Source organism: Tetrahymena thermophila (assembly GCF_000189635.1).
Source record: "Tetrahymena thermophila SB210 genomic scaffold scf_8254752, whole genome shotgun sequence".
NCBI lineage: Eukaryota > Ciliophora > Oligohymenophorea > Hymenostomatida > Tetrahymenidae > Tetrahymena > Tetrahymena thermophila.
Window position 1 is genome coordinate 1518554 of NW_002476512.1, and position 24835 is coordinate 1543388.

A 24835-nucleotide genomic window follows, 5' to 3' on the forward strand; every position below is an offset into this window, starting at 1 on the left:
ATTACTTTTTTAATATAAATGAGATCTTTCAATCCAACGCAAGAAAATATATTGAGAAAGAAAGATAAATAAAGTGTTATATTTACAAAATAATAAAGTGATTAAATAATAATTAATTATTAATAATAAGTAATCTTTTTGTTTGTTAAGTATTCAATTTGCAACATTCTTCATCAAATTATAATCAAATTTTGATTGATTAAAATAAAAGTTATTTTTAGTTAATATTTCTAGTATTAATTCATCTAAAATCCAATCCCTAAAATCATTTAAAAATATATTTAATCATTTAAATATCTTTTATTTCTTTCTATAATTATTTAAAGGCTGATAATCAATCATTTTATATCTCTTTCTTAATTCAATACTAAACTATATCAATTGTTAAAAATATCATATATCTAGAATCAATTCATTTTTATTGTTTTAGATATTTTTTTTTCATCAAAATAATTGAAAAAATGAACAAAAAAGCAAAATTATAAATTAAATTAAAAATCTATTTTCATTACAATATATTGGTAGAATGTTAAAACATAAAAAAATAGGTAAATTTATAAAAAGCAATTAAAGAATATATTAATTTGATATCAATTTTTTTTTAGTAAATAGAATATTTATTCACAAAATTTAATAAATAAATAAATAAATTTATTTTAAATTTTATCAGTTAAAAAAAATTTAATGCTCCTTCTTTTTTTTGATTTGTTTTTGATACTTGGTACTAAGATTTTTGGAAATATAATAATAATTAAATGAATTTTTGAGTTATCTTTTTAGGAAAAATTATCTCTTTTTTCAAAACTAAAGGGTTTAAATTCTCGATATTTAAATAAATTTTCATTTAGCAATAAATTATTAATATCATTTTATGTTTATCATTTTAAATAAATTTATTATTTTTTTAAACAAATTATAAATTATATGTTGATTTTAAATTTAATTAAGTGTTATTTTTTAGATTTAGATAAAATATAAAAACATAAAAATTTGAATTAAAATTCTAAACAAACCTGTAAATTATTAAATTTAATAATAAGAGTATTAAAATTTAACATCAGTTAATTAATTAAAATAGTTGAATATTTTTAATTAATTTTTTTAGTTTGAAATAACTATTTTATATAAGAAATATATAAAATTTATATTCAAAAAAAATAGTTTTTTACTTAATAAATTTATTGATTCATTCTAAAAGTGATCAGTTATCAAAAGACATTAAATTTCCTTTTTTTATTTGATTTGCTTCATATATTTTCAAAATCGATAAATTACCAAATACTAATTAGCTAATATCCTATTAAAATTTAATATATTATTTTATAAAGTAATTATACTATTTATCAAATAATATAAAAAATTATATTTGTTAAGATTTTATTAGTAAAAATGATATTTTTAGAGCAAATTAATGAATTGAATCCTATGACACAATAAATTTAAAAGATAAATATTTAAGAATAACACATTAATTCATTCCGTATGGTTGATATAAATATTATTTAAAAGAAGCAAAATCAAAAATAATAAATTATATCTTTTTTCCATTGAAGTCTAAATCATTTATAAAATATTTAAGTATTATTTTAGTTATATAGTCAAGAAAAGCTTTATAAACTTATTTAATAAATTTTAACAAATTATATTTATCAATTTATCATAGAAAATTCTATCAGTAAATTTTTATTTAAATTATATTTTAGAATTATTTTATGTATGTATGTCTTTTTTTAGAAATAAATTAAAAAATATAATTGAGGATGGTTTGTTTAAAAAGTTAAATAAAATCATGTAGAAAAGCTATAAAAGAAAAGCTATCTTATAGAAAAATTATTAATTTTGTATTTAATTTAGGTAAGGAGCATTTTAATTTGATGTTTTTTCTAATTTACAAAAAAAATTTTTGATAAATGAACGAAATAAAATAAAGTTTAGATCAATTTAATGACCTATTTTAAATAGTATTGAATAGAAAATTTTCTTATAGAACAATATCATCTCAAACAAAAAGACTCTGTTTTATTAAAAAAAAAATAGTTTACTTTTAAGTAATATCATTCTTACTTAATACAAATAGTTTGAAAGTCTTCAATTATAATTAGTAAATATTTTATATGAATAAATTTAATTATCTAGTTTAATATTCAAATCATCTTACTTAATATTTTTTGCATTGTTTTATTTTTTCCTTCTAATTTAATATGCATAGATTTTTTTGTTTAATTTACTATAAAACCTATGAAACTGACATTAAAAACTAAGCACTAATTAATTAAAAATGGGTAAAAGTTTTAATCCAAATTGAACTTATTCATTATAAAATCCATCCATCTATAAATTGGGCATCAATATATTTTGTACAAAATTTTTGGTCACAGTTGGTGCCCAATTTGGTAGGTTTCTTACACATTTTATTAATTTATATTGATTATTTTGCTTGAAAAATATTTTAGAATGAGTAGCTTGATTATACTCTAACAAATAATGATTATTTTAGTTTAATAAAATAATTTTTTTATAAAATTTTATAATTATTTTCTTTAAACTATTTAGTTAGTTAAAATTAGAAGAGCATTAACTATTTATTTTTTGTTTATGATTAAAAGTTTATCTAGTTTATGCATTGATGATAATTTATTCAATTCAAAAAATGCTGATTGAAATTTTTGCATTAATTTTCAACGACATATACTTGTTTGTATCAACTATTTATATGAAAATTGCATATCACATACATGGTTAAATATAAAATATACTTACTTAAATTTATTTAGATAATTGCATAAATGCTAAAATTAAATGGATCTTTATTTTTATTTTTGAACAGGAATGGTTGAAATTGAGTGTAAATGAGGTTTTTAGTTTACAAAAAGTATAAAAATAATAAAATTAATATGTTCGTTGACCAATAAATACCTATTTCAAAATCAAACGAGAAGCTTTTATAAACTGTAAGCTTTAACAATATACCCGTAATCAAGAGATTAAATATTTTTTGTGAATATCTTTTATAAATGCTTCAGAATTATTTTTCGTTGTAAATAGTAATCTCGTATTTTATCAATTTTATTATAAAAATAATAGTTATTTATTTATTTTAATTTGATCTCTCTCTCATTATATTGTTTTTACAGCTCATTGGATCATAATCTGCAATAGACATTGTCATGCATTTGTATTCGAATTTGAATTTGATTAGTGGAGAATGAATAAATAATCAAACAATCATGTTAAAATTAAAAAAAAGAAAGACACTCAATTAATCATATTTTATTTAAATATTTGCTTTAGAATTTAGAAAAATATAAATATAAGGATATATTTTTTATTTTACATTGATATTTTTAAATTAATAAGATATATATTCTCTGGCTTTATTTAAGAAGGCTTAGGGGTTAATAAGTGAGTGATTTAGTGAGTTATTCAGTTAATCGTACAATATTAGACCTGATGAAGTATAATTAATAGATAACTCGTTGCTATTCAGCTAATAAAAAAATATTAGTGAGCCTATTCAATCTTTCTTAATTTGAATGTTTTCTTGATTGATTAATTTACATCTAATTTGTTCTTTTTATCTCAATTAATAATTTATTTATTTATTAAGCTATTCATTCATTTTACTGTTTTTAAAATTTGACTATGTTGGATGAGCGAACATCCGTTGAAAAAAATGTAATGAGATAATAAAATTTTAGTGGTTTGCAACTAACTATTATTATTTTGAATATATTATTATGGCTATGAAGAAGATTTAATTTTATTGGTGAAAACTATTCCAAAAAATAATTGATAGATAATAAAATTGAAGTACCTACATTTGAATTTAATCATGCAATCAAGTAATATTAGAAGTAATAGCAATAGAAGCTCAACAGAAATCAATAAAAATAAATAAAAATTAAAGAAATCGCCATCAAGGTAACCATCACTTCCCAGAAGTATTCATGTGGAGCCAAAGAAGAAGCCTCCCAAATGTTCATGCAAATTTGATTGCTACTTCTTTAAACCTTAAAATATCTTTAAAGTTTTGAAAGCATCATATTGGTTGATTCTATCTTCTTCATTAGTCCCTTTCGTTTTAGGAATTATAGGATTAGGATACGATGGTTCAAGTATTTCATTTCATATTTTCATTTTAAAAAGCTTAACATATTTAAACGCAAAACAAAAAGGTTATTTTTGCAATAATTTTAATGATCAAAAGCTAATTTTCTAACAACAATCATTTTGACATTTTTTAGCTATTAATGTAAACAAACATGTAAATAAATATGAAAAAGAAGTAAATCTATTGTTATTTCAAGAAACATATTTCATGCGATATTTAAACGATGTTTTTTCAGAATGAATTTTGATTAGCTTAGATTGTTAGAAATCAAGTAGAAAGAATATATAAAGTTTTTACAAAATTTATATTTGAAACATTTTGTATACAAATTGATTGATATATGTATCTTCTATTTCAGATAGATAGATAGATTTTTTTTACTTTAAATTATTCTTAATACCATTCAAAATATTAATATCAACAATAATATATATTAATTAATATATAGATTGGTATGGCAGTGTTCCTTAAGTACAAAGAGTTGTCTTCCCTATATATCTATCAATATCAATCATATAAGCAATAATTTGCTGCTGGCAGATTTCAAAGATATATAATCTAGAAGTTAAGCAGATAAATCCTCTAATAGTACTATTCCTCTTCAGTTTGAGCTACATAGTTTTAGCAGTAATTGGCAAAACAAAATTCATGGAAATTTATGACAATAGGCACAGTGCTTCATCTTGTAACTAATATTATGATTAATTAGTAAACCCTTCTATATTAAGCGATTTATAGCTTGCCATTCAAAACTTTTGTGTTAAATCACAAAATTGCTTATGTTTAATAGATAAACCAAGCTAATTTGCAAACAGTACCTTATCCTCTCTTTATTATACTACTGTAGGATATGGAGTCACAACTTCATTAAATTGTCCTAATATAAATCAGTACAACTTAACTCCTAGCGGCCCAAAGATTCTATAAAATTTAGAACTTAAGTTTTCGTGTTCAGGTATCTGCACACCTTTGCCAGTTTTCTACTTTTCAGATGTAATAAATTAAATTCACAATTTTCTTCTCATTCTGAATTTTTCAATAAATTTTCCTAAAAAATCTTAATACAAAAAATTAAAAATAATTATGAAAAATTCATTCAAAATAGATTGTTTGCTATAACAAAAATATTTTAAATAAAGTCATTTTAAAGATTTGCTTTTATCGAATAGGGAATTTTCTTGGAACAATAATTTTAATTTTTGTTAGTATTTAAACATTAAAAAATGAAATAAGAAAAATGTAAATAAGTAAATAAACAAATAAATTGAAAAAAGTAATACTTTAATGAGATAAAAGTTGTAATCGTATTTTGTAATTAGAATAGAAGAAAAATCCTAAATAAATAAATATGCTATCTATTTTAATTCTATTTAATTTATTTATCACTCAAGTTAAATAATTATCTTCTTTGATCAATACAAAAAAATAAAATCTAAAATGAGAATAATAATTTTGTAAAAAATCGTCATTATCAATCAATCAATTTTTAGTTTTAGAGTAAGTTATAAATAATTTTTTATTTTTTAATAAACGTAATAAAGAGGTTTTAAAGAATAAATAAGTTAGATATTATTAACTCCATAAATAAATGAATAAATATTTTTTATGCAGGATTAATTCATTTTAAAGCAAACAAACAAACAAACAAACAAACAAACTAATAACTCATTTGTATTCATATCATAAATATTTATATTTATATTTAATGATGGAACCAAAATAATATTTGTAAAAGAAAAAATAATGAAAGAAAGTGAATATAAAAGTATTTAATCAGAAAATCATTAACGTAAATGAAATAAGATGATGAAAAAAGTGTTTATAAAATTTGAAGTAATCACAACTAATTCTTCTGATATTCCTGAACTATTTTTTATTCATTTTAATGAAAAATCTCTCCCAAACATCCAAATTATGTAATATTTCAAATTAATTTGGTCCTTCTATATTCAAATAAATTAAAATCCTATCAGAATTAATTAAGAATTTACAAAAAGCCTTGACTTGATTCGCATTACTTTAAGCCTGATTAAAATTAAAGGAAAATATATTTTCTTTGTAACTTTTGGCTTACGCCATCAATATCTTTTTTTAAAAAAAAGTGAATCTAATTTGTTTTTCAATGCTTAAAAATTATTCTCTATAAATTTTATAGATTAACCGTGGCCCTCCAAAATAAGACAGCTGTTACGCTATTTTATTAGATGAATTAGAGATAATCTCTCATATAATCTGGCTGCCTATACTTATAGTTGCAGGTGTAATGATTTTCTTATAATTAATTATTGCTTTAGCTGCTAGATAATATATCAGGGACCCGGATTGTATTGATTGGAGAATAGCGAGCTTTTAAAGACACATGACTGCTCAAATAAATATGCAGCAATCTCTAGGTCACTCTCACTCTATCTAATAAGGCTTGAATGGAAATATTTTAAACAACACTGCATCTGTCGGTAATAATAGCACACTGTTTTAGTAAAGAAATATTGATAATCATTCTATTAACGGTGCTAATTTTGGTATTGATGCAGTTGAAGAAAACTCAGAATTTTAAAATAACTCTTTAGTAATCCGAAATGAAAACGGAATTCCAAACAAGAAAATGACTTAAAGCATTCTTATTAACAACAATATGAATGAGCAAAGACAAAGTCCTTCAAATTTAAATAACCATAATAACTTAACAAAAAAAGTGACTATTTTTGCTCCTAATTCTGACAAAAATAATGAGAACAGTTTAAATGAACCCACTAATGAAATTGAAATATCAAAAACAACCTAAAACTAGAAAAGAAAAATACAATTAATCGCTATTCAAGATTAATAAATGCACATAAATCAAGAGTAATGAAATTTTCTGCGATTAGCTAATCCCATTTCATATCAAAAACTAAAGAGTCCCTAAAAAATTTCATACTGAATAGAATAAAAAGTTATTTAAACAATTTCAAGCACAAACTATTTTAAAAGAGTATTTTCTATTTAAGAGAAAAATAAATAAATCAAGTAATGTTAAAAAATACTTATTATCTTTAGATTAATGCAGTAATCTAAAAGCATTATTGGGAATGCCTTAAGTTTTACTAATTATTTATTTACTTTATTATAGGCAACTTGTAAAGACAGTAACCTAATGAATGATTATTTTTTTATTTTGAAGAAAGAAAAATCAAATAAATTCAGTTTATTAATGTAAACTCTTCGAATGATTGTATTAAAATAGATTCACTTACAAACACAAATAAAGAAACAAAAAAAGTATAATAAGAAAAAATAAACAAGTAAAAAATACAATTAATAAAATAAATAGCTTTATTGTCATTTAAGAATATTATTAAAATAAATAATAAAAAATTATTCTACCTAATTTAATTTTATTTATAAAAGTATAAAATTTATGTAATTAGCATTTTTTTAAAATTCTCTTATTAACTAACTCTATTTGGTTAAATTTAACACTCGAACATAAGAGCATTTATAGATAAAAAAATCAAATTTAATGCGTGAATTTTTGATTTTTCAATTTTTGTTTACTCAAAATTATATTAAAAATTTATTAAATTTTGCAAAAGGTAATATGCAAAGAAATAATTCAATATTACCTTTATTTGCTTCCTTAGCTATTTAGTTTTTTTTAATGCACTCAATTTTACTTTCTTATTTTCATTGATCTTTCAGAACCAAAGGATTTTAATTGATAACTTAATATTACATTAAAACCCTATTATTCAATGATACTTACTTCATATATTTTTTGTTGGGGGAAAGCATTAAAGTGATTAGAAATTTCTTTTATAACTAATTTTTTGATTTGAGAAGATTTTTTTTTATCACCTTCTACAAAAGCTTTGAATTAGCAACAGAATGCCAGAATAAAGCAGTTATCAAAAACTTTTTTGAAGGTAATTTTCTGATATTCCAATTTCATTGCTAATAAAGTAAAGATGTAGATAAATTGATGAATAAAAGTGTATTCGATTCCTAATTTAATAACTCTCATTTTAAGTATTTAATTAAAGAGTTTTCTTTCTAATATTTTGTTTTACTTCTTGCTTTTTCTTTCTAGCAAGTATTAACAAAGAAAAGAGTCTTTAATTAGGAAAAAAAAAGCTTGGAAATTTTCAAACTTTAGCATAATAAAGAAGGAAAAGGAGCCAAAATTAAAAATTAAAATGACTAAAGGAAAATTGCTTGAGTAATAGAAGAAATGAATATAAAAGCGCTTGAGTTTAGTAGGTAAAGGCTTGAAAATTTAAGAGGATTAGAGGCCGAATAGACTTAAGTAATATTAAGATTATTATTTTTAAAGATATTCGTAATTAAGAAAGGATAAAGAGACTTATTTTTTGTTTAGTAAAGAGTAAAGGAGTAAATTAACCTTGATCAATTTTAAGAAAGCAAAGAAAGAAAGAAATCATTCAAAATTAATTAAAAAGGATCAAATAGACCCAAAATTAATTTGTTTTTCATCACAATTATTAAATAAATTTCTTTCTACCGTAAAATATTAGGCATAATAAAATATGATCGGAAATAGTAATACTATTTCCATTCCTTCAAAATGCTTTACAATCATTTACTTGCTATTTAGAAAGTATTTCCATTTTCTTGTTGATTTTCTTACGCAATAAATAATTTTAAAACAAATTATTATCCATTATAATTTATTTATGCTTAGTAACACCATAAATATAAAAAATTTAAATGTAAGTTTTCTTAACAAGAGAATAAATTCCTACAGTAGTTAGTACATGCAATCTAGTTCCTTTTAAGTATATTTTTAAAGGAGTTGAGTGTAAACATCATAATCGATTACTTAATTTGATTAGTAAAAAATGAGCTGCCAACAGAATATTTAAGGATTACTTAGATTTTTAAAAAAATCTGGTTAATCCCATTTTATGACCTCAAGGATGTGAATTAAATTTTGAATTTTATATTGGGGCATCTTGATTCATTGCATTTGATTATTTTTCACTAATTTAATCACATATTGACGGAATATATATATATAATCTGGTGGTTCAAAATTACTAACTTGATTAATTTGAATTATTTCAAACAATATTGAAGTCAGTTTTTATCTTCATTGAAGTTGCGTTACTTACTAGCTAATAGTTAGATTAGATGCAAATATTTTAAAAGAAAATACTATTTAATAGAGCTTTCACTAGATCTAAATTTATCATTTAACTAACTGAAATGTAGCACTCTAAATAAAGATTTACACTCTAAAGCTATATTAATTTACAATTTAATTGCATTTATTTCAAATTGCCTACAAGTAAAATATTCGAAGGCTATCTTAAATACTTTCAACTTTGAGTTTGAGTTTGAGTCTATCTGCTTGTCTTTCGACAATGCAAAAAAGATTACAAAATTCTGTAAATGAAATAATGCAGAATTTAAAAATTAAGATAACTTTATTTAGAATGTTAATTATTTTTCTTACGTTTACAATTAGAATTAAAATAAGGCTTTACTCGTTTACATCTTTAAGATAAATAGAGAATGCAAGCTTGTTTGCATAGCATGCAGATTTGAATTAAATAAAATTTTTGTCTAAATCAATTAAGTAATGAGCATAAGAATTGAACGTTAAAAGTTTTATACTAAGCAAGTATAGACAAATAGTTTTTTTTGGCAGACAAAAATAATTGTTTGATTGCTTTTTTATTTTTCTTTTTTATTTATTTATTAATTAATTAATTAATTTTGGGGTAGGCTAAACTGAGTATTGGTAATTATTAGGTAAGCATTTTACAAATTAATTAATTAATTAATATTTTTGATTTTATTTTCAAAATGATTAATTTTACCAAAATTTGTTTTTTTTTCTTTCTTGGCAATTTTTACATGGATTGCAGGATCAGAGTAAGTCTAAAATTCAGATTAAGAAAAGAAAATTAAGTAAATAAATTTCTTTAAATAATAAATCAATTTCATTTGCAATAAGCAAGTTTATATTTCATATAAAGGCGTCTTTCTAATAAATAAATCAATTAAATAAAACAAAATCAAAAATAATCAAAAACAGATACTAAATAAATAATCTTAAATCCTTAAATCAGACTTAAGAAAAACAAGGTTTAGATTGCCAAATCACATCTATTATATATATCCTTCCTTACAGGCAGAGCACTTTATAACAATATAATCTAATTAAAGACCATTCTTAAAAACAACAAGCTTCTCTTAACTCTCACTTTAAAGTAAAAGGATAGAATTTTCTTAATCCAATATCACAGTTTATATAACAGACGACGCATCAAAGAAATCAGCAAGCAAGAAAAGAAAAAAAGATTTATTTATTTATTGAATATTTAAATTAACAAACAAAACTCTCTCTTTTTAACTTTTTTGCTACAGGAAGAAAATGATATCACCTTCAGTATCCTCCGTCCAAACCTCTACTGGATGCTCTCTTTCAACTATTTCTCTTAATTCTGTTAACCAAACCACTGGGATAGTTAATGATTGTAAATAGGAGAGCATAATTGCTCTTATGGACATTATCTGTGAAGAACAAAGCAAAAACCGCAGATTCTGCTTCCCTAAATAAAAAGTAGTCTTATAAAACGAGTAAACAGTCATAAATTTGAAAAAAACTTTTGATCTAAGCGATGCTTTGAAAATTGTTCTTACTGACTCTGTTCTATTTAAATTTGATGAAAAAAACACACAAATCTACATCGGAGTTTACAATTAACAATCTATCGAAGACCCAGAATGCTAACTTCTCCTTGATTTAAACGAAGAGTCTCTTAAATTAAATTAGGTTCATTTAAGCTTCTACCGTAAAAAGGAAATCAACAATGACAAAGTCGCTTTCAAAGCTGCAAATTAAGATTGCGAAAATACTCCTAAATTTAACAGAAAAAGAAACTTAGACGAATTAGATAGCAACTCAAGCCAAATCACCTTCGTCCATATTTCCAATAATCCCAGTTTGAACCGCAAAGACTCCTGTCTATCTTAAAACTCAAATTAAGCAGCCAATTAGAATTAAGAGTATGAAAATTCTTATAAGAAAAAGAAATTGAACTCTTCTAATCCTCAAAATATTGTTCATTCACAAAGTAACGTAGGCTTCAAGACTGAGTTTGAAGACGCCAGCTCAGAATAGAAGGATTACTCTTCAAACAAAAGTCACCGTAAAGATGAGGATAAAGCAAGCCAAAAAAAGAGTTAAGAGAGAACTATCAAAGAAGCTCTCGAAATGGTCTGCAAATGGAGAGATCTTCAAGACTTTTATAAAACAAATAGCATCACTAAAGATTACTAGTCAGTAGCGGACGAGATCGGAATATCAAAAAAGACTCTTGATTATTATTATCTCGAACTCCGTACAGCTGAATATTTCTGCTTCGACTTTGATAGCAATCTCGATAAAAAGATGGGAATTCTGAGAGACTACATCCAAGAAAGCAAAAAAAATTTCCAAAATCAGTTCAGTACTCACAAAATTCCTCGTAATTCTACTCTTAAGTATAGAATCCCAAAAAAAATTGAAGATTCATCATTATAATAAACAAATATTCAACCTTAAATTGAAAGATTATAATCAAGTCAATACTAATAACAATCTAATTTTACCAGCGCTAATTAAAATAGCATCAATTTAAGCAGTAACAACTCATAAGCAAATATTTAAACACAAGGCTACAACTCAAACTTAAACATTAATAAAAATTTGTAAAATTTAAATAGCAGCTCTCATTTAAATCAAAAATGTTTTTACGATCAATAAATAATTTTGCCTTCTCTATCATCCCCCAATCAGTCTCAATCATAATAGCAGTACAAAGAAACATAATTAAATTAAAGCAGCTTCCAAGCATCAAACACAAATTATCCTAACAATCACAACATTATATAAAATACTTCTAACTAACAAAATATTCCCCACATAAATCAAAATAACAGCTACACCAACTCTACTAACTATTACAATGATCACTCATATACTTAAAAGCATGCTACCTCCTAATTGAGCTCTCAATCCTAATAATTTATTCCAAATAATGAAATTTACTAAAACTTCTTCAATAATACTCAAAGCGATTACCCAATGAATTAACAAAGAATTTCTTTCCAATTACAAGACCAAAGCATGGACTACAATCACTAATGTACACTCAATTAGTAAAATTCTTCATAAGGTGCTTTCTAAGATTCCCTAATGTAAAAAAGTTACAATGCCAATAGCTGTGGCAATTCAAATAACTTTAATAACAACAACAATCAAAATGGTAGAATTCACTCGTGCCAATAAATTTTACATTCTTTTATTTGAAAGAAATGAAAAATAAACTTTTACAATACAATGATAAAACATGTAAATAAAATAAATCCCACTTTGATTTTGTTGGTTTAAAAAAAATAAAATATAAACTCTCTAATCAGCAAGCCAAATTGTAATCAGCTGCCTGACCAACTTAGCTAGAATCAAAGAAAAGTAATCGCTTAATAGAATGTAATCAGCAAAGTTGATGATTAGGTCTTACATAATTACCAATTAAGATTCTCAGAAAAATAAAATTATTGATCAAGCTGATGACGGATTTTTAGGTTGCAGAGTTCAATATAAAGAGTAAATAAATAAATAAATAAATAATATTGAAAGCGATAACAAAATTAAAGTTAATAAAATAATATAATAAAGTTTACTTATTTTAATAAAAATTTATATTAAATCTACTATATATATTGTTTATCTTAAAATTATCATATATTACCTTAGCTTCTCCAAAAATAACCTTTCTATCTATCTATCTACCTATAAATAAAAACACCAACATACATAATAAATAAATAAATAAATAATTTTCTCTTCAGATTTTGCTCATTCACCCCAATATTTTGAATGAAGTCATAAATATTTTTGTATCGCATTAATCAGATTTATTTATAATTTCTGAGGTAATTAATCTCTATCTAATTAAATAATTAGCTCTTTACATTTTTTCTGTGTTTAATTGCATTAATTTAAGTAAGTAAAACACATCGGTCGGTTAAATACATGTAAAAAGTAATGCTAAACTATAAAAGTAAATATTTTTTTCATTTTTATTTTTGAAATTAATTTCTTATTTTTCAGTTTGTTTACTTTACTTTTGTACAAAGAAAATATGGCGAGAAAAATTGCTGTATGCCATTAGTTATATTTTGTTATTTAATTTGTCAAATCTAGTTTTATTGAATTACCTACTAAAGTAACATTAATTTTTGGAAAATAGGAGTAACATTCCCATTCATAACATTTGCAATGAATTTTTAAATTTAATTAATATCTTAATTAATTAATTTGGCTAATAAAAGACTTTCATTCTTTAAATTTTCAAATCAATTTTATATTACTGTACTCATAACTATTTAAAGCCTTTACTTATACTTTGTAATCTATGTCTTGGGGTAGGAAAAGTATTATTCACCATATTATTTATTACTATTAATTTATTATAATGAGTTAACTTTTTTAGTTTTAGTTAGCCATAAAAAATTAGGAAATAATTGCAACAAAATTTTTTAACTGCTTTTTTTAAGAAATAAATATGCTTCAAGAAGAATAAATATTTATTAAATATTATTTAAATATTCATAGATGTCTGAGCAATCTTCTTAAGTCTGTCTCTATCTTATTACATAAGTTGCAAAATCAGATAATTTTATCTGTTCTATACAAAATTTTTAATATTGTTAATTTATTTATCTTAAAATTTTTGAAAATAACTTGAGATGTACCCTAGCTAATTTATACTTTATAGTTCAAATTTGGGGAATGTGGACAGTATATTGAGCTATTATCACTAACAATTATTGTATAAATTAATCTAGAATTTTTTATTTGCTAACAATATTATTTTTACCACTTTTGAAAAATAAATGCAAATGAAAAATTCATTCTTCAGTATTTTTAATAGATTTATTTGTGCTGTAAACAAATTCTCTTTATTGAAATAGGAAGAATGAAAATTATATTTTTAATATGTAAAAGTCCGGATGATGTAAATCAATAAAGGGAGTTCCTTACATTACTACTGTAATTTATTAAATCTTTTAATTAAATCATTATATTTTTATAATGCGGCTAAATCTACTCCAAACCTTGCTTTTATTTATTTGCTGCTCATAATGAAATTCTTACATTTTCTTAATTTAAATTTATTAATTTTAGCCTTCTATAACTTTTGGCTATTATTCAAAATTAGTTTTAGATTCTCAAAACAATTACCCTTTGGAAGATATTTGCTTTTAATCAAATAAAAATTGATTTGATGTTAACTCTTAACCAGCGAATTAATAAAATAGAAATCAGCAGTTAGACTTCTATTTTTTAATAATAATAATAATCGCTAGTAATTGCCAAAATTTATTTGTTTATTTTACGATTTTTATAATTTTCAGAATCACTCAACATTTTAGAAGCCAAAGCCAATAACCTAATTCATATTTCATCAGTTTTTAAATTTTGAAAAAATTAATTTAGTTAAATAATAAATAAGTGTTTCAAAATTTACATCAAGATAATCTTCATGGCAATAATCATAATTTATTCTTCTGTATAATAAAAGAAAATATTTTTACTTCTAAAATCAAAACCGATTTATTTTCATGGAAAAGCTATTTTTTTTAAAGAAAAAACTTAGTTAGATTTTTAAAAATTAATAAAAATAAATATATTCATTTAAAATTATGATATTAATTTTATTTTTTGTTGTTTACAGTAATGATATAAATTTATTTAAAATAGTATTTCTGTAAAAAATATAATCTAACTTAATTCATATTTGATAAATTAGTAAGATAATAAATATCATTTTTTAGACTCATGATAAACACTTTTATAGAAAGAAAATTCGATATAAAATTATAAATAATTCTATAAATTAATAAAAATTTATTGATAAAAAAAATATTTTATATAATTAAAAAAAATGATTTCAAAATTAATTATTAATTTTTGAGTTAAATTAATTTTATTATATGGAAATGTTTAAAAAATAAAATATTAAAAGTAATTATGTTAATAAGATTTTCAGATTTATTTTATATTTAAAATTATTTTTATTAAATAATAATGCAATTAAAATAATGTGATATATATCAGATAAGAAGCAGCAATGTTTTCAAAGTATCAAATTTAATTAAGTAAAAAAAATAAAATTATATATTTAAATTAATTGTCATTAAGAAGATAAATAGATAGATAGATTTAGTTAATCAGAAATAGATTGATATGTATTTTCTTTGTTTGATTAGTAAATTTATTACAGATTGATTAAAGCAAATTATTTTGTTTGTATTCTTGTTAGGGAAAAAGTGTTTTAGATAAATTAAAAGTTTTTTTTAAAAAAATCTATTAGAAGCGTAAAGAAATTTAGCATTTCTTAATCATATAATAAAACAGTTGACGTTATTAAATTGTATTAAAATAAGTAAATTACTCATAGAATTAGTCTTACTTGCAATTCAAAGATTTGATCCAGAATAGGTACCTAATTAAATTTCTGCTACCTATTAACAAAGTCCAATTATTTTATATTCTGTGTAACGAAACTACAAACTAAACTATAAAAAATATTGAATTTGAACAAAAAAAAAATAATTTTTATGTTTAGGAGAATAAAAATGTATTATAATTCCAATCAATGGGATTTTAAAGCATATTTGAATGCTTAATTTACAAAATATGATAATATAAGTGTACAATACTAATAAATATGGTTATTTTAAAGAATTGAATTTCATTATATTCTCTTAATATTTTAAGGTAATTAGATATTAAATTATATTCGATTAAATTAATTACGATAAATTCCATCTTTAAAAAATTAATATTCTACATTTTCTGCTCAAAGATTTTGTATTTCTGATCAAATAAAATCGTATGCCATTCAAATTAAAGAGAGTAGCTAGCTAAATATGAATTTTTTGTAAATTTGTTTTTTATTTAGAGATATTTTGTCTCACTTTATATAAAGTATTTTTAGCAAAGTAGCTTGATAAAGTTATGGCAATTTAACATATTGATGTCTATAAATAGATTTATTTTCAAATTTATCTTTATAAATAATACAGAAGAAGAAATAAATAAATTAGCACAATTAATTAACATTACTGCTTATTCTTAATTAAAAACTATAAAAGAAATAAAATTAAATTCAAATTAAATATTTATTGACTTTCTTTCGCAGATGGCTAGTTTAAATTTATTATAAATTTAGTCAATTTTTCTAATTCAATTGGCTTTGTAATGATTGTAATAAAACAATATTTTAGTACACGCACGCAAGTAGTCTTTTTTATTCTGTAAAATACAAATTTATCTTACCATTTTATGAGTCTAAATTTAGTGATGTCTTTTTCCAATTTTGATTTAATTATTATGCATTTCAACAAAATGTTATCAAAGAGAATAATGTAACTATAAACAGAAGTTAAATGACTTCCTTTTTTCCCATTAAAATTTATAAATATGCTTGCTCATAAATATTATTTATTATTATTTCCCTTAATTAATAGGTTTATTATTCTTATTTGGCTGGTTTCACATCAGGTAGCTGATAAGGTAGAAAAATTGGATAATCAATCACCTAAAGTAAAAAATAGATAGAAAGAATTAAATATATAAACAAAGAATAAAACTAAATCTAGAAAAAAAAACATACATTTTTCTAAGTAATCTAACACAATTCAAACTAATCAACCAAACAAACATGTCTGTTCAATCATTCTCTACGGTTTGCAAGGATATTGCTACCCAATAGAAATTTGTATTCATGGATTAGAACATCTAATTCTTGGACAGTAATAAATAAATGGTTAACATTACTTAATCCGTCTCCATTAATAACATACTCTCCGCCTTCTTAAACAACTGCATATTATTTGTCAAGACATTATCTGGAGACCTTAACATAGGCTGCTATCCTCACTCCTTCGCTCAACAAGAAGTTATTCTTCAGTTGAACTAAATTTCAGGCTATGACAGCTTATCAATTGAATTTATTTACCAAAGACTATCTCCTGAAGAGATCTAAAAGCTCTATCCGAGCACCAATACTCAAAAGGAACAAAAAAAACAAAAAAATGAATCAAAAAAAAGCAACAATAAGATATTTAAAGAATCTCAGGTTGTTGCTGATGATGAGAGTATCAGTGGATCGTCAACTTGCTGCAACTTCAAAAAAACTAAAACTGAATCCCTAGCTAAAAATAAATATTTCTAAGAAGATTTTCTTGCTGAATTTGAAGCAGATTAAGAAATCCACTTATAAAAAAAAAAAAAATCGAATATTTCTCATTCATCTTAAAATATTTCTTGTTAATCATCACTCTCTGCAGCCTCTATTGCTAATTAAATAAATTCTACAATCTAGAATAATAATATTGAAGATACTAACAAATCAAGTCAATAATAATTCTCCATTCTCAGTCACAGTTTAACTAGAAGCAAAGAAAGAACTATTGCTTCAGCAATTAAAATAGTCTCTTAATGGAGAGATTTGTATGAAAAATATAAAGAAGAACGTATTTTCCGCGACCTACAAGAAATAGCTGAAGAAATTGGACTCTCTAAAAAAGTGTTAGACTACTACTTCTTAGAACTCCGCACAGCTGAATTCTTTGGGTTTGACTTTGACTCCAATCTCGAATAAAAATTTGGAAAAATCCGTAAATTTAATAACTCTCACAAGCAATAATTCATATAATAAAACAATAATAAAAAAATTCCAATCAATGGAAATTTCAATTACAGAATGAATAATTAATTATCAAACAAATAAAGTGTATCTTGTATATAAAAACCTTTCAAAATTACAAATATTAATCATAAAAATCTTGATTTCACTAATAACCAGTAGTAGAATTAAATTCAAAATGATTTCTGCTATCAAAATTAATAATATATTTATCATCCCCAGCAATAACAATAACAATAACAATAATAATAATAATAATAATTTAACCAACAATAGTACTAAGTATACAACATTCCTACTATTCACCTTTGAAACTGATTAAAAAATATTTAAAGACCTCTTAAAATATTTAACTTAAACTACTTCCTTGCAAAATAAATTTACTAATTATACTCCTATTAATGATTTGATATAATAATTACAAATTTATACTAACTATAATTAGACATACCCATTCACTCACTCACTGACTCACTCACTCATTTACACATGCATACACACAACACACCCTAATCCTTTCTTTGATTTATTATTTTAAGCAAATATTAATTATAAAGTAAACGAAAATAACATTTCTAATGTATATTTATATTTGCAAATTTTCTATTTGTCTTATTCTTATCATACTAAATAAAACTAAAAAAAAACATAATCTATCTATCACTTTTTTTATTTCTATCTTCCTATCTACAATTATTATTTATTTTGAAGTAATTAATATTTTGTTTATACATTATGCACTAAATCTTTAAATATGTCAGCAAAAATTCACTTTTGATAATTTTGCTAATCAGAAAAAGTGAATTATTTACATAAGTTAAAATTTGTATTAACCTATTAACTTTGATATTATGTTTGATAATTTTTCTTATTAAAAATTTGATGATTTTCCTATTCAAAATTGTTTTGGCTTAGGATGGATACCAGAAAAATTTTGAAAATCGCAGGCATGAATGAAAACATACTGAAACAATATTGATAAATAAATTAATAAAATAACTAATACTTTTTGTTAAAAATGTTTGAAGGTTTAAAAGGAAATACATTATTTTATAAGATAAAATATTAAGTCGAATTTCTAAGATTTTAAAATAAAATGAATTATTTTTATTTAATTTTTATCTTATTTTAAATTATCTTTTTAAATAAACATAATGCAATTAATATAGAAGAAAAAATTTTTCTAAGCTTTCTAATACAATAAGATGATGAAATTTTTTAATGAAATAATCCTATTATCTGATAAAGGTTTCTAAATAATTAAGTAATTGATGGACACTACCAATATTTTTTATTTTTAATCTATAGTTTATTAAAAAGATATAATTATTCAAAAGAATTTAAATTAAAAAGTTATTATTTTTTTATAGTTGAATTTTATTTTTTACCTATGTAAACATTAAGACCTTTTTATTCTTTCTTTTGCCTAATTTATATTTGAAAAACAAATGATATAAATTAGCGCTTATGAATTATAACTAACTCAAAAAGAATTTTGATAATTACATAATATGAAATACTAAAAAAATTTTTAAGTGACAAGTTTGTTTTTTTCCCTTTATTTTAATTCAATTCTTCTATTTAAATTTAAAAAAAAATATTTATTTTTTATATTTTTTCAATCAAAGATTAAAGAATTTTATTTGAAACAAATAATATTTCTTTATTAATATAAATATCTTGCTGGTTTTGATAGAAGAATCGTTTTTAGGATGAGCTCAATAAAATTAATTTTTGAAAAATCAGAATGATTGAATTTAGCTTTTCATAATAATTATTATTTTTTATCGATTTAGTTTATTATCAGGTAAAAAATAGACACCTATCATGCCAAATTTTTCTTCTTCAAGCTTGGAGGGCAATATTTTACAATATTTTAAAAAAATTTCTTTTAATTTTTGAATAAGTAGGGAGGGGGGAGGAGGGGTTTGTTTTAATTATTAATGAACTACCTACATGCATACATACATACATATAATTTTTCTGTGATATCTCTTCATAAAAGTAAATTTCTAAATAAATATTTGAAAATTAATTATTATATTTTATTTGTTCTTTTTATCCATTTATAATTAATTAAATTCCATAAATTGCTTGCTATTCAATATTTTTGAAAAAAAAAAAATGAAAAAATAGATTAAATATTATGAAGAATTAGAAGAAGTAACTATTTATTAATTTATTAATATCCTTTAAATATTTATATATTAATAAAAAAAGTTTTTAAACTCTTCACATTTAACTCATAAGGTTCTCCATATTAAATTGAAGTATATTTAATTTAAAGATTTTTTTTATATTCTAATTAATAATTTTTTTATTTAACTTTCAATTTATTTAAAAAAATTATTTTTCTATTAGAAATTATCATTATTATTTATTGATTTTTATTAAAACAAAAATTTTTTAGTTATTTTAACTTAATTTCAAATAATTTATTATTCATTTTTTATTATTTAATATTTTATCTTCATTTTTTGCTATTATTAACATTTACACTTGATAAAAACAGTTATTTGATTTGGATTGTTATATTTTTATTAATAAAAAATTAATTTAGAACATTAAAGCTATTTTAATTTATTTGATTTATTTTCTTTTTCTTTTTATTTTGCTTGCATTTTTTTTGCTTCATTTTTTGTTCTTTTAACTCATTATATTAATTTCAACTTTTACTTTTATTATTAATTAAATTTATTATTTCATATTTTTTTTATATTTTTTACTTCAAATTAACTATTTAATTAAATATTTTTCTTCAATATTTAAAAAGTAACAATTAAATTGATAATGTAGGTATATCAGGCTTAAGTTCATGTTTAGCAAATTGTATTAATCTCTCAAATTTGACACTTTAACTTGAGTAAAAACAGTTTATTTGTTTTGAGTAGCGATATTTTTAAATATATAAACTAATTTAAAATAACAGAGCTCTTTTTTCGTGCTTGCTTGTTTGCTTGTTTTTTTTCTTTTCTTCTTTCTTTGTTAATTTAACTCATCATTTTATTTTCAACTTTTGCTTTTATTATTAATTAGTTTATCTTATTATTTCAAATTATTTCTTTATTTCTTCCTTCTAATTTACTATTTAATTATATAATTTTTCTTCAATATTTAAAAAGTTGGAATAAAATTGGTGATGAAGGTATATCAGGTTTAGGTTCTGCTTTAGGAAATTGCATTAACCTCTCAAATTTAACAATTGAGCTTTCGTAAATACAGTTTATTTGTTTTGGATTGTGATATTTTTTAAATTATAAAATTAACTTAAAACAAAAAATATTATTTTTATTTTTATTGCTCTTGCTTGTTTTTTTTCTTTTTATTTCTTTGTTAATTTAACTCATAATTTTATTTTCAACTTTTGGTTTTATTATTAATTAATCTTATTTTTTCATATTTTTTCTTCATTTTTTTCTTCTAATTAACTATTTAATGAATTATTTTTTCTTCAATATTTAAAAAGTGAAAATTAAATTGGTGCAATGGGTGCATCAGGCTTAGGTTCTGCTTTAGCAAATAGCATTAATCTCTCACATTTAACACTAAACCTTTAGTTAAAACAGTTTATTTGTTTTGGATTATGATATTTTTAATTATAAAAACTAATTTAAAACAATTAAACTCTATTTTATTTTTCTTTTTATTGCACTTACTTGTTTTTTCCTCATTTTTGTTAATTTAGCTCCTTCATCATTTTATTTTCAACTTTTGCTTTTATTAATTAATTAAACTTATTATTTCATATTATTTATTTATTTTTTCCTTCTAATTAACTATTTAAAAAATATATTTTTTCCTCAATATTTAAAAAGTGGCAATAAAATTGGTGCAATTGGTGGATCAGGATTAGGATCTGGTTTAGCAAATTGCATTAATCTCTCAAATTTGTCTCTTTAACTTGGGTAAAAACAGTTTATTTGTTTTGAATTATGATATTTTTAAATATAAAAACTAATTTATAATTACAAATCTCTTTTTTCTTTTTCTTTTTATTGTGTTTGCTTGTTTTTTTTTGTTCTTTCTTTATTAATTTAACTCATCATTTAAATTTTAATTTTTAATTTTATTATTAATTAATTAATCTTTATTATTACATATTTTTTATTTATTTTTTCCTTCTAATTAACTATTTAATTATATATTTTTTCTTCAATATTTAAAAAGTTGGAATAAAATTTGTGATGAAGGCACATTAGGCTTAGGTTATGGTTTAGCAAATTGTATTAATCTCTCAAATTTGAAACTTTAACTTGGGTAAAAACAGTTTATTTGTTGTGGATTGTGATATTTTTAAATTTAAAAACTAATTTAAAATAATGAAGCCCTTTTTTCTTATTCTTTTTATTGTGATTGCTTTTTTTTGTTCTTTCTTTGTTTGTTAATTTAGCTCATTATTTTATTTTCAATTTTTGCTTTTATTATTAATTAATCTTATTATTTGATATTTTTTGTTTATTTTTTCCTTCTAATTACCAATTTAATTATATATTTTTTCTTCAATATTTAAAAAGTTGGAATAAAATTGGTGATGAAGGTACATCAGGCTTAGGTTCCGCTTTAGTAAATTTCAATAATCTCTCAAATTTGACACTTAACCTTTAGTAAAAATAGTTTATTTGATTTGGATTGTGAAATTTTTTAATTATAAAATTAATTTAAAGCAACTAAGTTCTTTTTTCTTTTTCTTTTTATTGTGCTTGCTTTTTTTTTGTTCTTTTTTTGTTAATTTAACTCATCATTTTATTTTCAACTTTTACTTATATTATTAATTAATTAATCTTATTATTTAATATTTTTTCCTTCTAATTAACTATTTAATGATATATTTTTCTTCAATATTTTAAAGTTACAATTAAATTGGTGATGAAGGTGTATCAAGATTAGGTTGTGCTTTAGCAAGTTGCATAAATCTTTCAAATTTGACACTTAACCTTTAGTAAAAACAGTTTATTTGATTTGGATTGTGATATTCTTAAATTTTTAAAATGAATAAAAATCACAAAAGCAATTTGAATTGATTTGTTAGCTTTTATTTGATTTTTTTTTGTTATGTTTTTTATTCCAGTAATATTATTTTATTTATTAATTTAAGAAATAATTTTTAATTTAAAATTTTATTTTATTTAATATTTATTTAAAATTTACACAAATTTATTATAAAAGTTCTAACTAAATGAATGAATCATAAAAATTCAAAGTAATAGGCAAGTGTCTTAAATCAAAAAGATTAGTTGTCTTTCAAAAATAATTCTGATGATAAACTGACAAAAGGATAAATAAATATAAAATTTTGTTGAATATTAAATACTTTTTTCATAATATTTAAAAAAATTTTTTTAACCTCTTATAAAAAAACCTTCAAATAATTTGAAATTTTTAATTATATAAAGTTTTTATTATTTTAGGAATTTTATATTGTGTTAAGTTTTTTACAAATATTTGAGATGTTTTTTCTCAAAATATTTTCTTCTTTATTTTGTATAAATATGTTTAGATAAAATATTTATTTAGTAAAAAAATATTTTCAAAATTTAAATCAAATATTATATTAATTAATAAATTACTACTTTTTGCTAAGACATAAAATAATTTATTAAAATACATTTAAAATTAAAAATTAAATTAAAATATTTTGTGAAAATAAAAAGCTAATTAGTAAAGAAAAATAACTCAATAAACAAAATACTTAAATTTTAAAACATATTTTTAACTAATTAATTACATTTAATTTTAATTTTGTACAAATAAAATAATTAATAATTAAAAATATTAATATTTATATTAATATGCAATCAAATTAGTAGAATAAAAACACTCATTAATATTGAAGCAAAAGCTAATTAAATAGCCTGATTTGTGCTAATTTAATCAAAGCTAGGAGATATTCCGTTTCCAGTTTCATCAATTTAATTGTCAGAGTTGCTTGTAGTGTAAACACTAACACCATTTGGATCTATTACAGCATCAGGTGAAGCTTATAATAATCTGTTAATTTCTTCTTCCTCAGCTCTCAATAATCTCAATTTCTTCTCAAGAGATGCATCTCCTTGTAAAATATTCTCACAAGATGAGTTATCTCCAAATATAGTTGTACCTTTACATATTTTACCACCCTTACCATCATCGTTAGAAATTTTAGGATTAGCAAAAATAGTTTTAATATTATCAAGAACATTAGCTCCACATTTATCATTATTCTTAATGTAAGCAGCATTCAATTCTTTAACAATCAATTCTATATTAGAGGGAGTAAAGAAACTTGCGGTACAAGATATAGCTTGGTCAGTTGATTATAAGAAGGTGCTAACTGAGGATTGAGAAACCTTAAGTTAACCTTAAGCATTGAAGTAATCATTGATTTTTTCAACACCAGCACAAATAGAGCACAAAGCACCTCTTGTGAAAGATGAAATAGCCTTAGCGAAGTTGATTCTGCAAGTGGCTTGAGCTGTTTTGTTGGCTTGTAAAACTTTTAAGGTTGTATTAGCAAAGATAGCATCAAAAGTAAGAGGAGTAGAAGGAAGGACAGTGTTAGAACAGTTTTTGTTGACTTAAGTAACATAAACACTGACAAGCTTTTGGAAAGCACTTTTGGATTATAAAATTGGCTTAACCTTTAGTAAAGCAGCATTATCGATGAGCTTTACCATATTTTTATCACAACAAGAATTTTGATTGGCATATTGAGAGCAAACGCCTAAATCAGCAGCAGTTCTATTGGCAGGTTTAGCATTTTGGAATTACTTTTGAAGAGCCTCATTTTTAGACTTTCCTTTGCTATCAGACTAGAGAACATTAGTGAGAACATTCTTAGCCTTTGCAAAAGCAAGGTGGGAACTGCAGGTTGGAGAATTGCTTGCGGCAAGAGTAATTGAAATCATGTAAGTAGCTAATAGAGCTAGAATGATAGTTTTTGACATTTTAATTTTTTTATTTTATATTTTGATGATTTTATATTTTTTTGATTGATTATTATTTATAAGTTTTTGCTTTTTAATTTTTTGATAATTTA

At 21.8% G+C, this 24835-nt stretch overlaps 5 protein-coding genes across 5 annotated transcripts; 4 read left to right on the forward strand and 1 right to left on the reverse strand. All coding sequences in view use genetic code 6, as the record gives it.

The window, feature by feature from the left end:
- Positions 1-3832: 3832 nt before the first annotated feature.
- TTHERM_00123840 (transmembrane protein, putative) lies at positions 3833-6965 on the forward strand (the record flags this gene model as incomplete). The annotated part of the gene is made up of 3 exons (XM_001010879.2): positions 3833-4115; positions 4560-5104; positions 6267-6965. The coding sequence occupies 3 exons, from the start codon at positions 3833-3835 to the stop codon at positions 6963-6965; spliced, it is 1527 nt and encodes a 508-aa protein (XP_001010879.2).
- Positions 6966-10490: 3525 nt separating this feature from the next.
- On the forward strand, positions 10491-12410 carry TTHERM_00123860 (hypothetical protein; the record flags this gene model as incomplete). Its single annotated transcript, XM_001010881.2, has 1 exon — positions 10491-12410. The coding sequence occupies one exon, from the start codon at positions 10491-10493 to the stop codon at positions 12408-12410; it is 1920 nt and encodes a 639-aa protein (XP_001010881.2).
- A 4309-nt stretch (positions 12411-16719) lies between these two features.
- Positions 16720-18132, forward strand: TTHERM_00123880 (hypothetical protein; the record flags this gene model as incomplete). Its single annotated transcript, XM_001010883.3, has 1 exon — positions 16720-18132. Exon 1 carries the CDS (start codon positions 16834-16836, stop codon positions 18130-18132), a length of 1299 nt encoding a protein of 432 aa, XP_001010883.3. The 5' UTR covers positions 16720-16833.
- Positions 18133-21305: 3173 nt separating this feature from the next.
- TTHERM_000123899 (hypothetical protein) lies at positions 21306-22778 on the forward strand (the record flags this gene model as incomplete). The annotated part of the gene is made up of 5 exons (XM_012796280.1): positions 21306-21385; positions 21636-21725; positions 21988-22077; positions 22335-22424; positions 22670-22778. The coding sequence occupies 5 exons, from the start codon at positions 21306-21308 to the stop codon at positions 22776-22778; spliced, it is 459 nt and encodes a 152-aa protein (XP_012651734.1).
- An 837-nt stretch (positions 22779-23615) lies between these two features.
- On the reverse strand, positions 23616-24743 carry TTHERM_00123900 (hypothetical protein; the record flags this gene model as incomplete). The annotated part of the gene is made up of 1 exon (XM_001010885.1): positions 23616-24743. One exon carries the CDS (start codon positions 24741-24743, stop codon positions 23616-23618), a length of 1128 nt encoding a protein of 375 aa, XP_001010885.1.
- Positions 24744-24835: the final 92 nt, after the last annotated feature.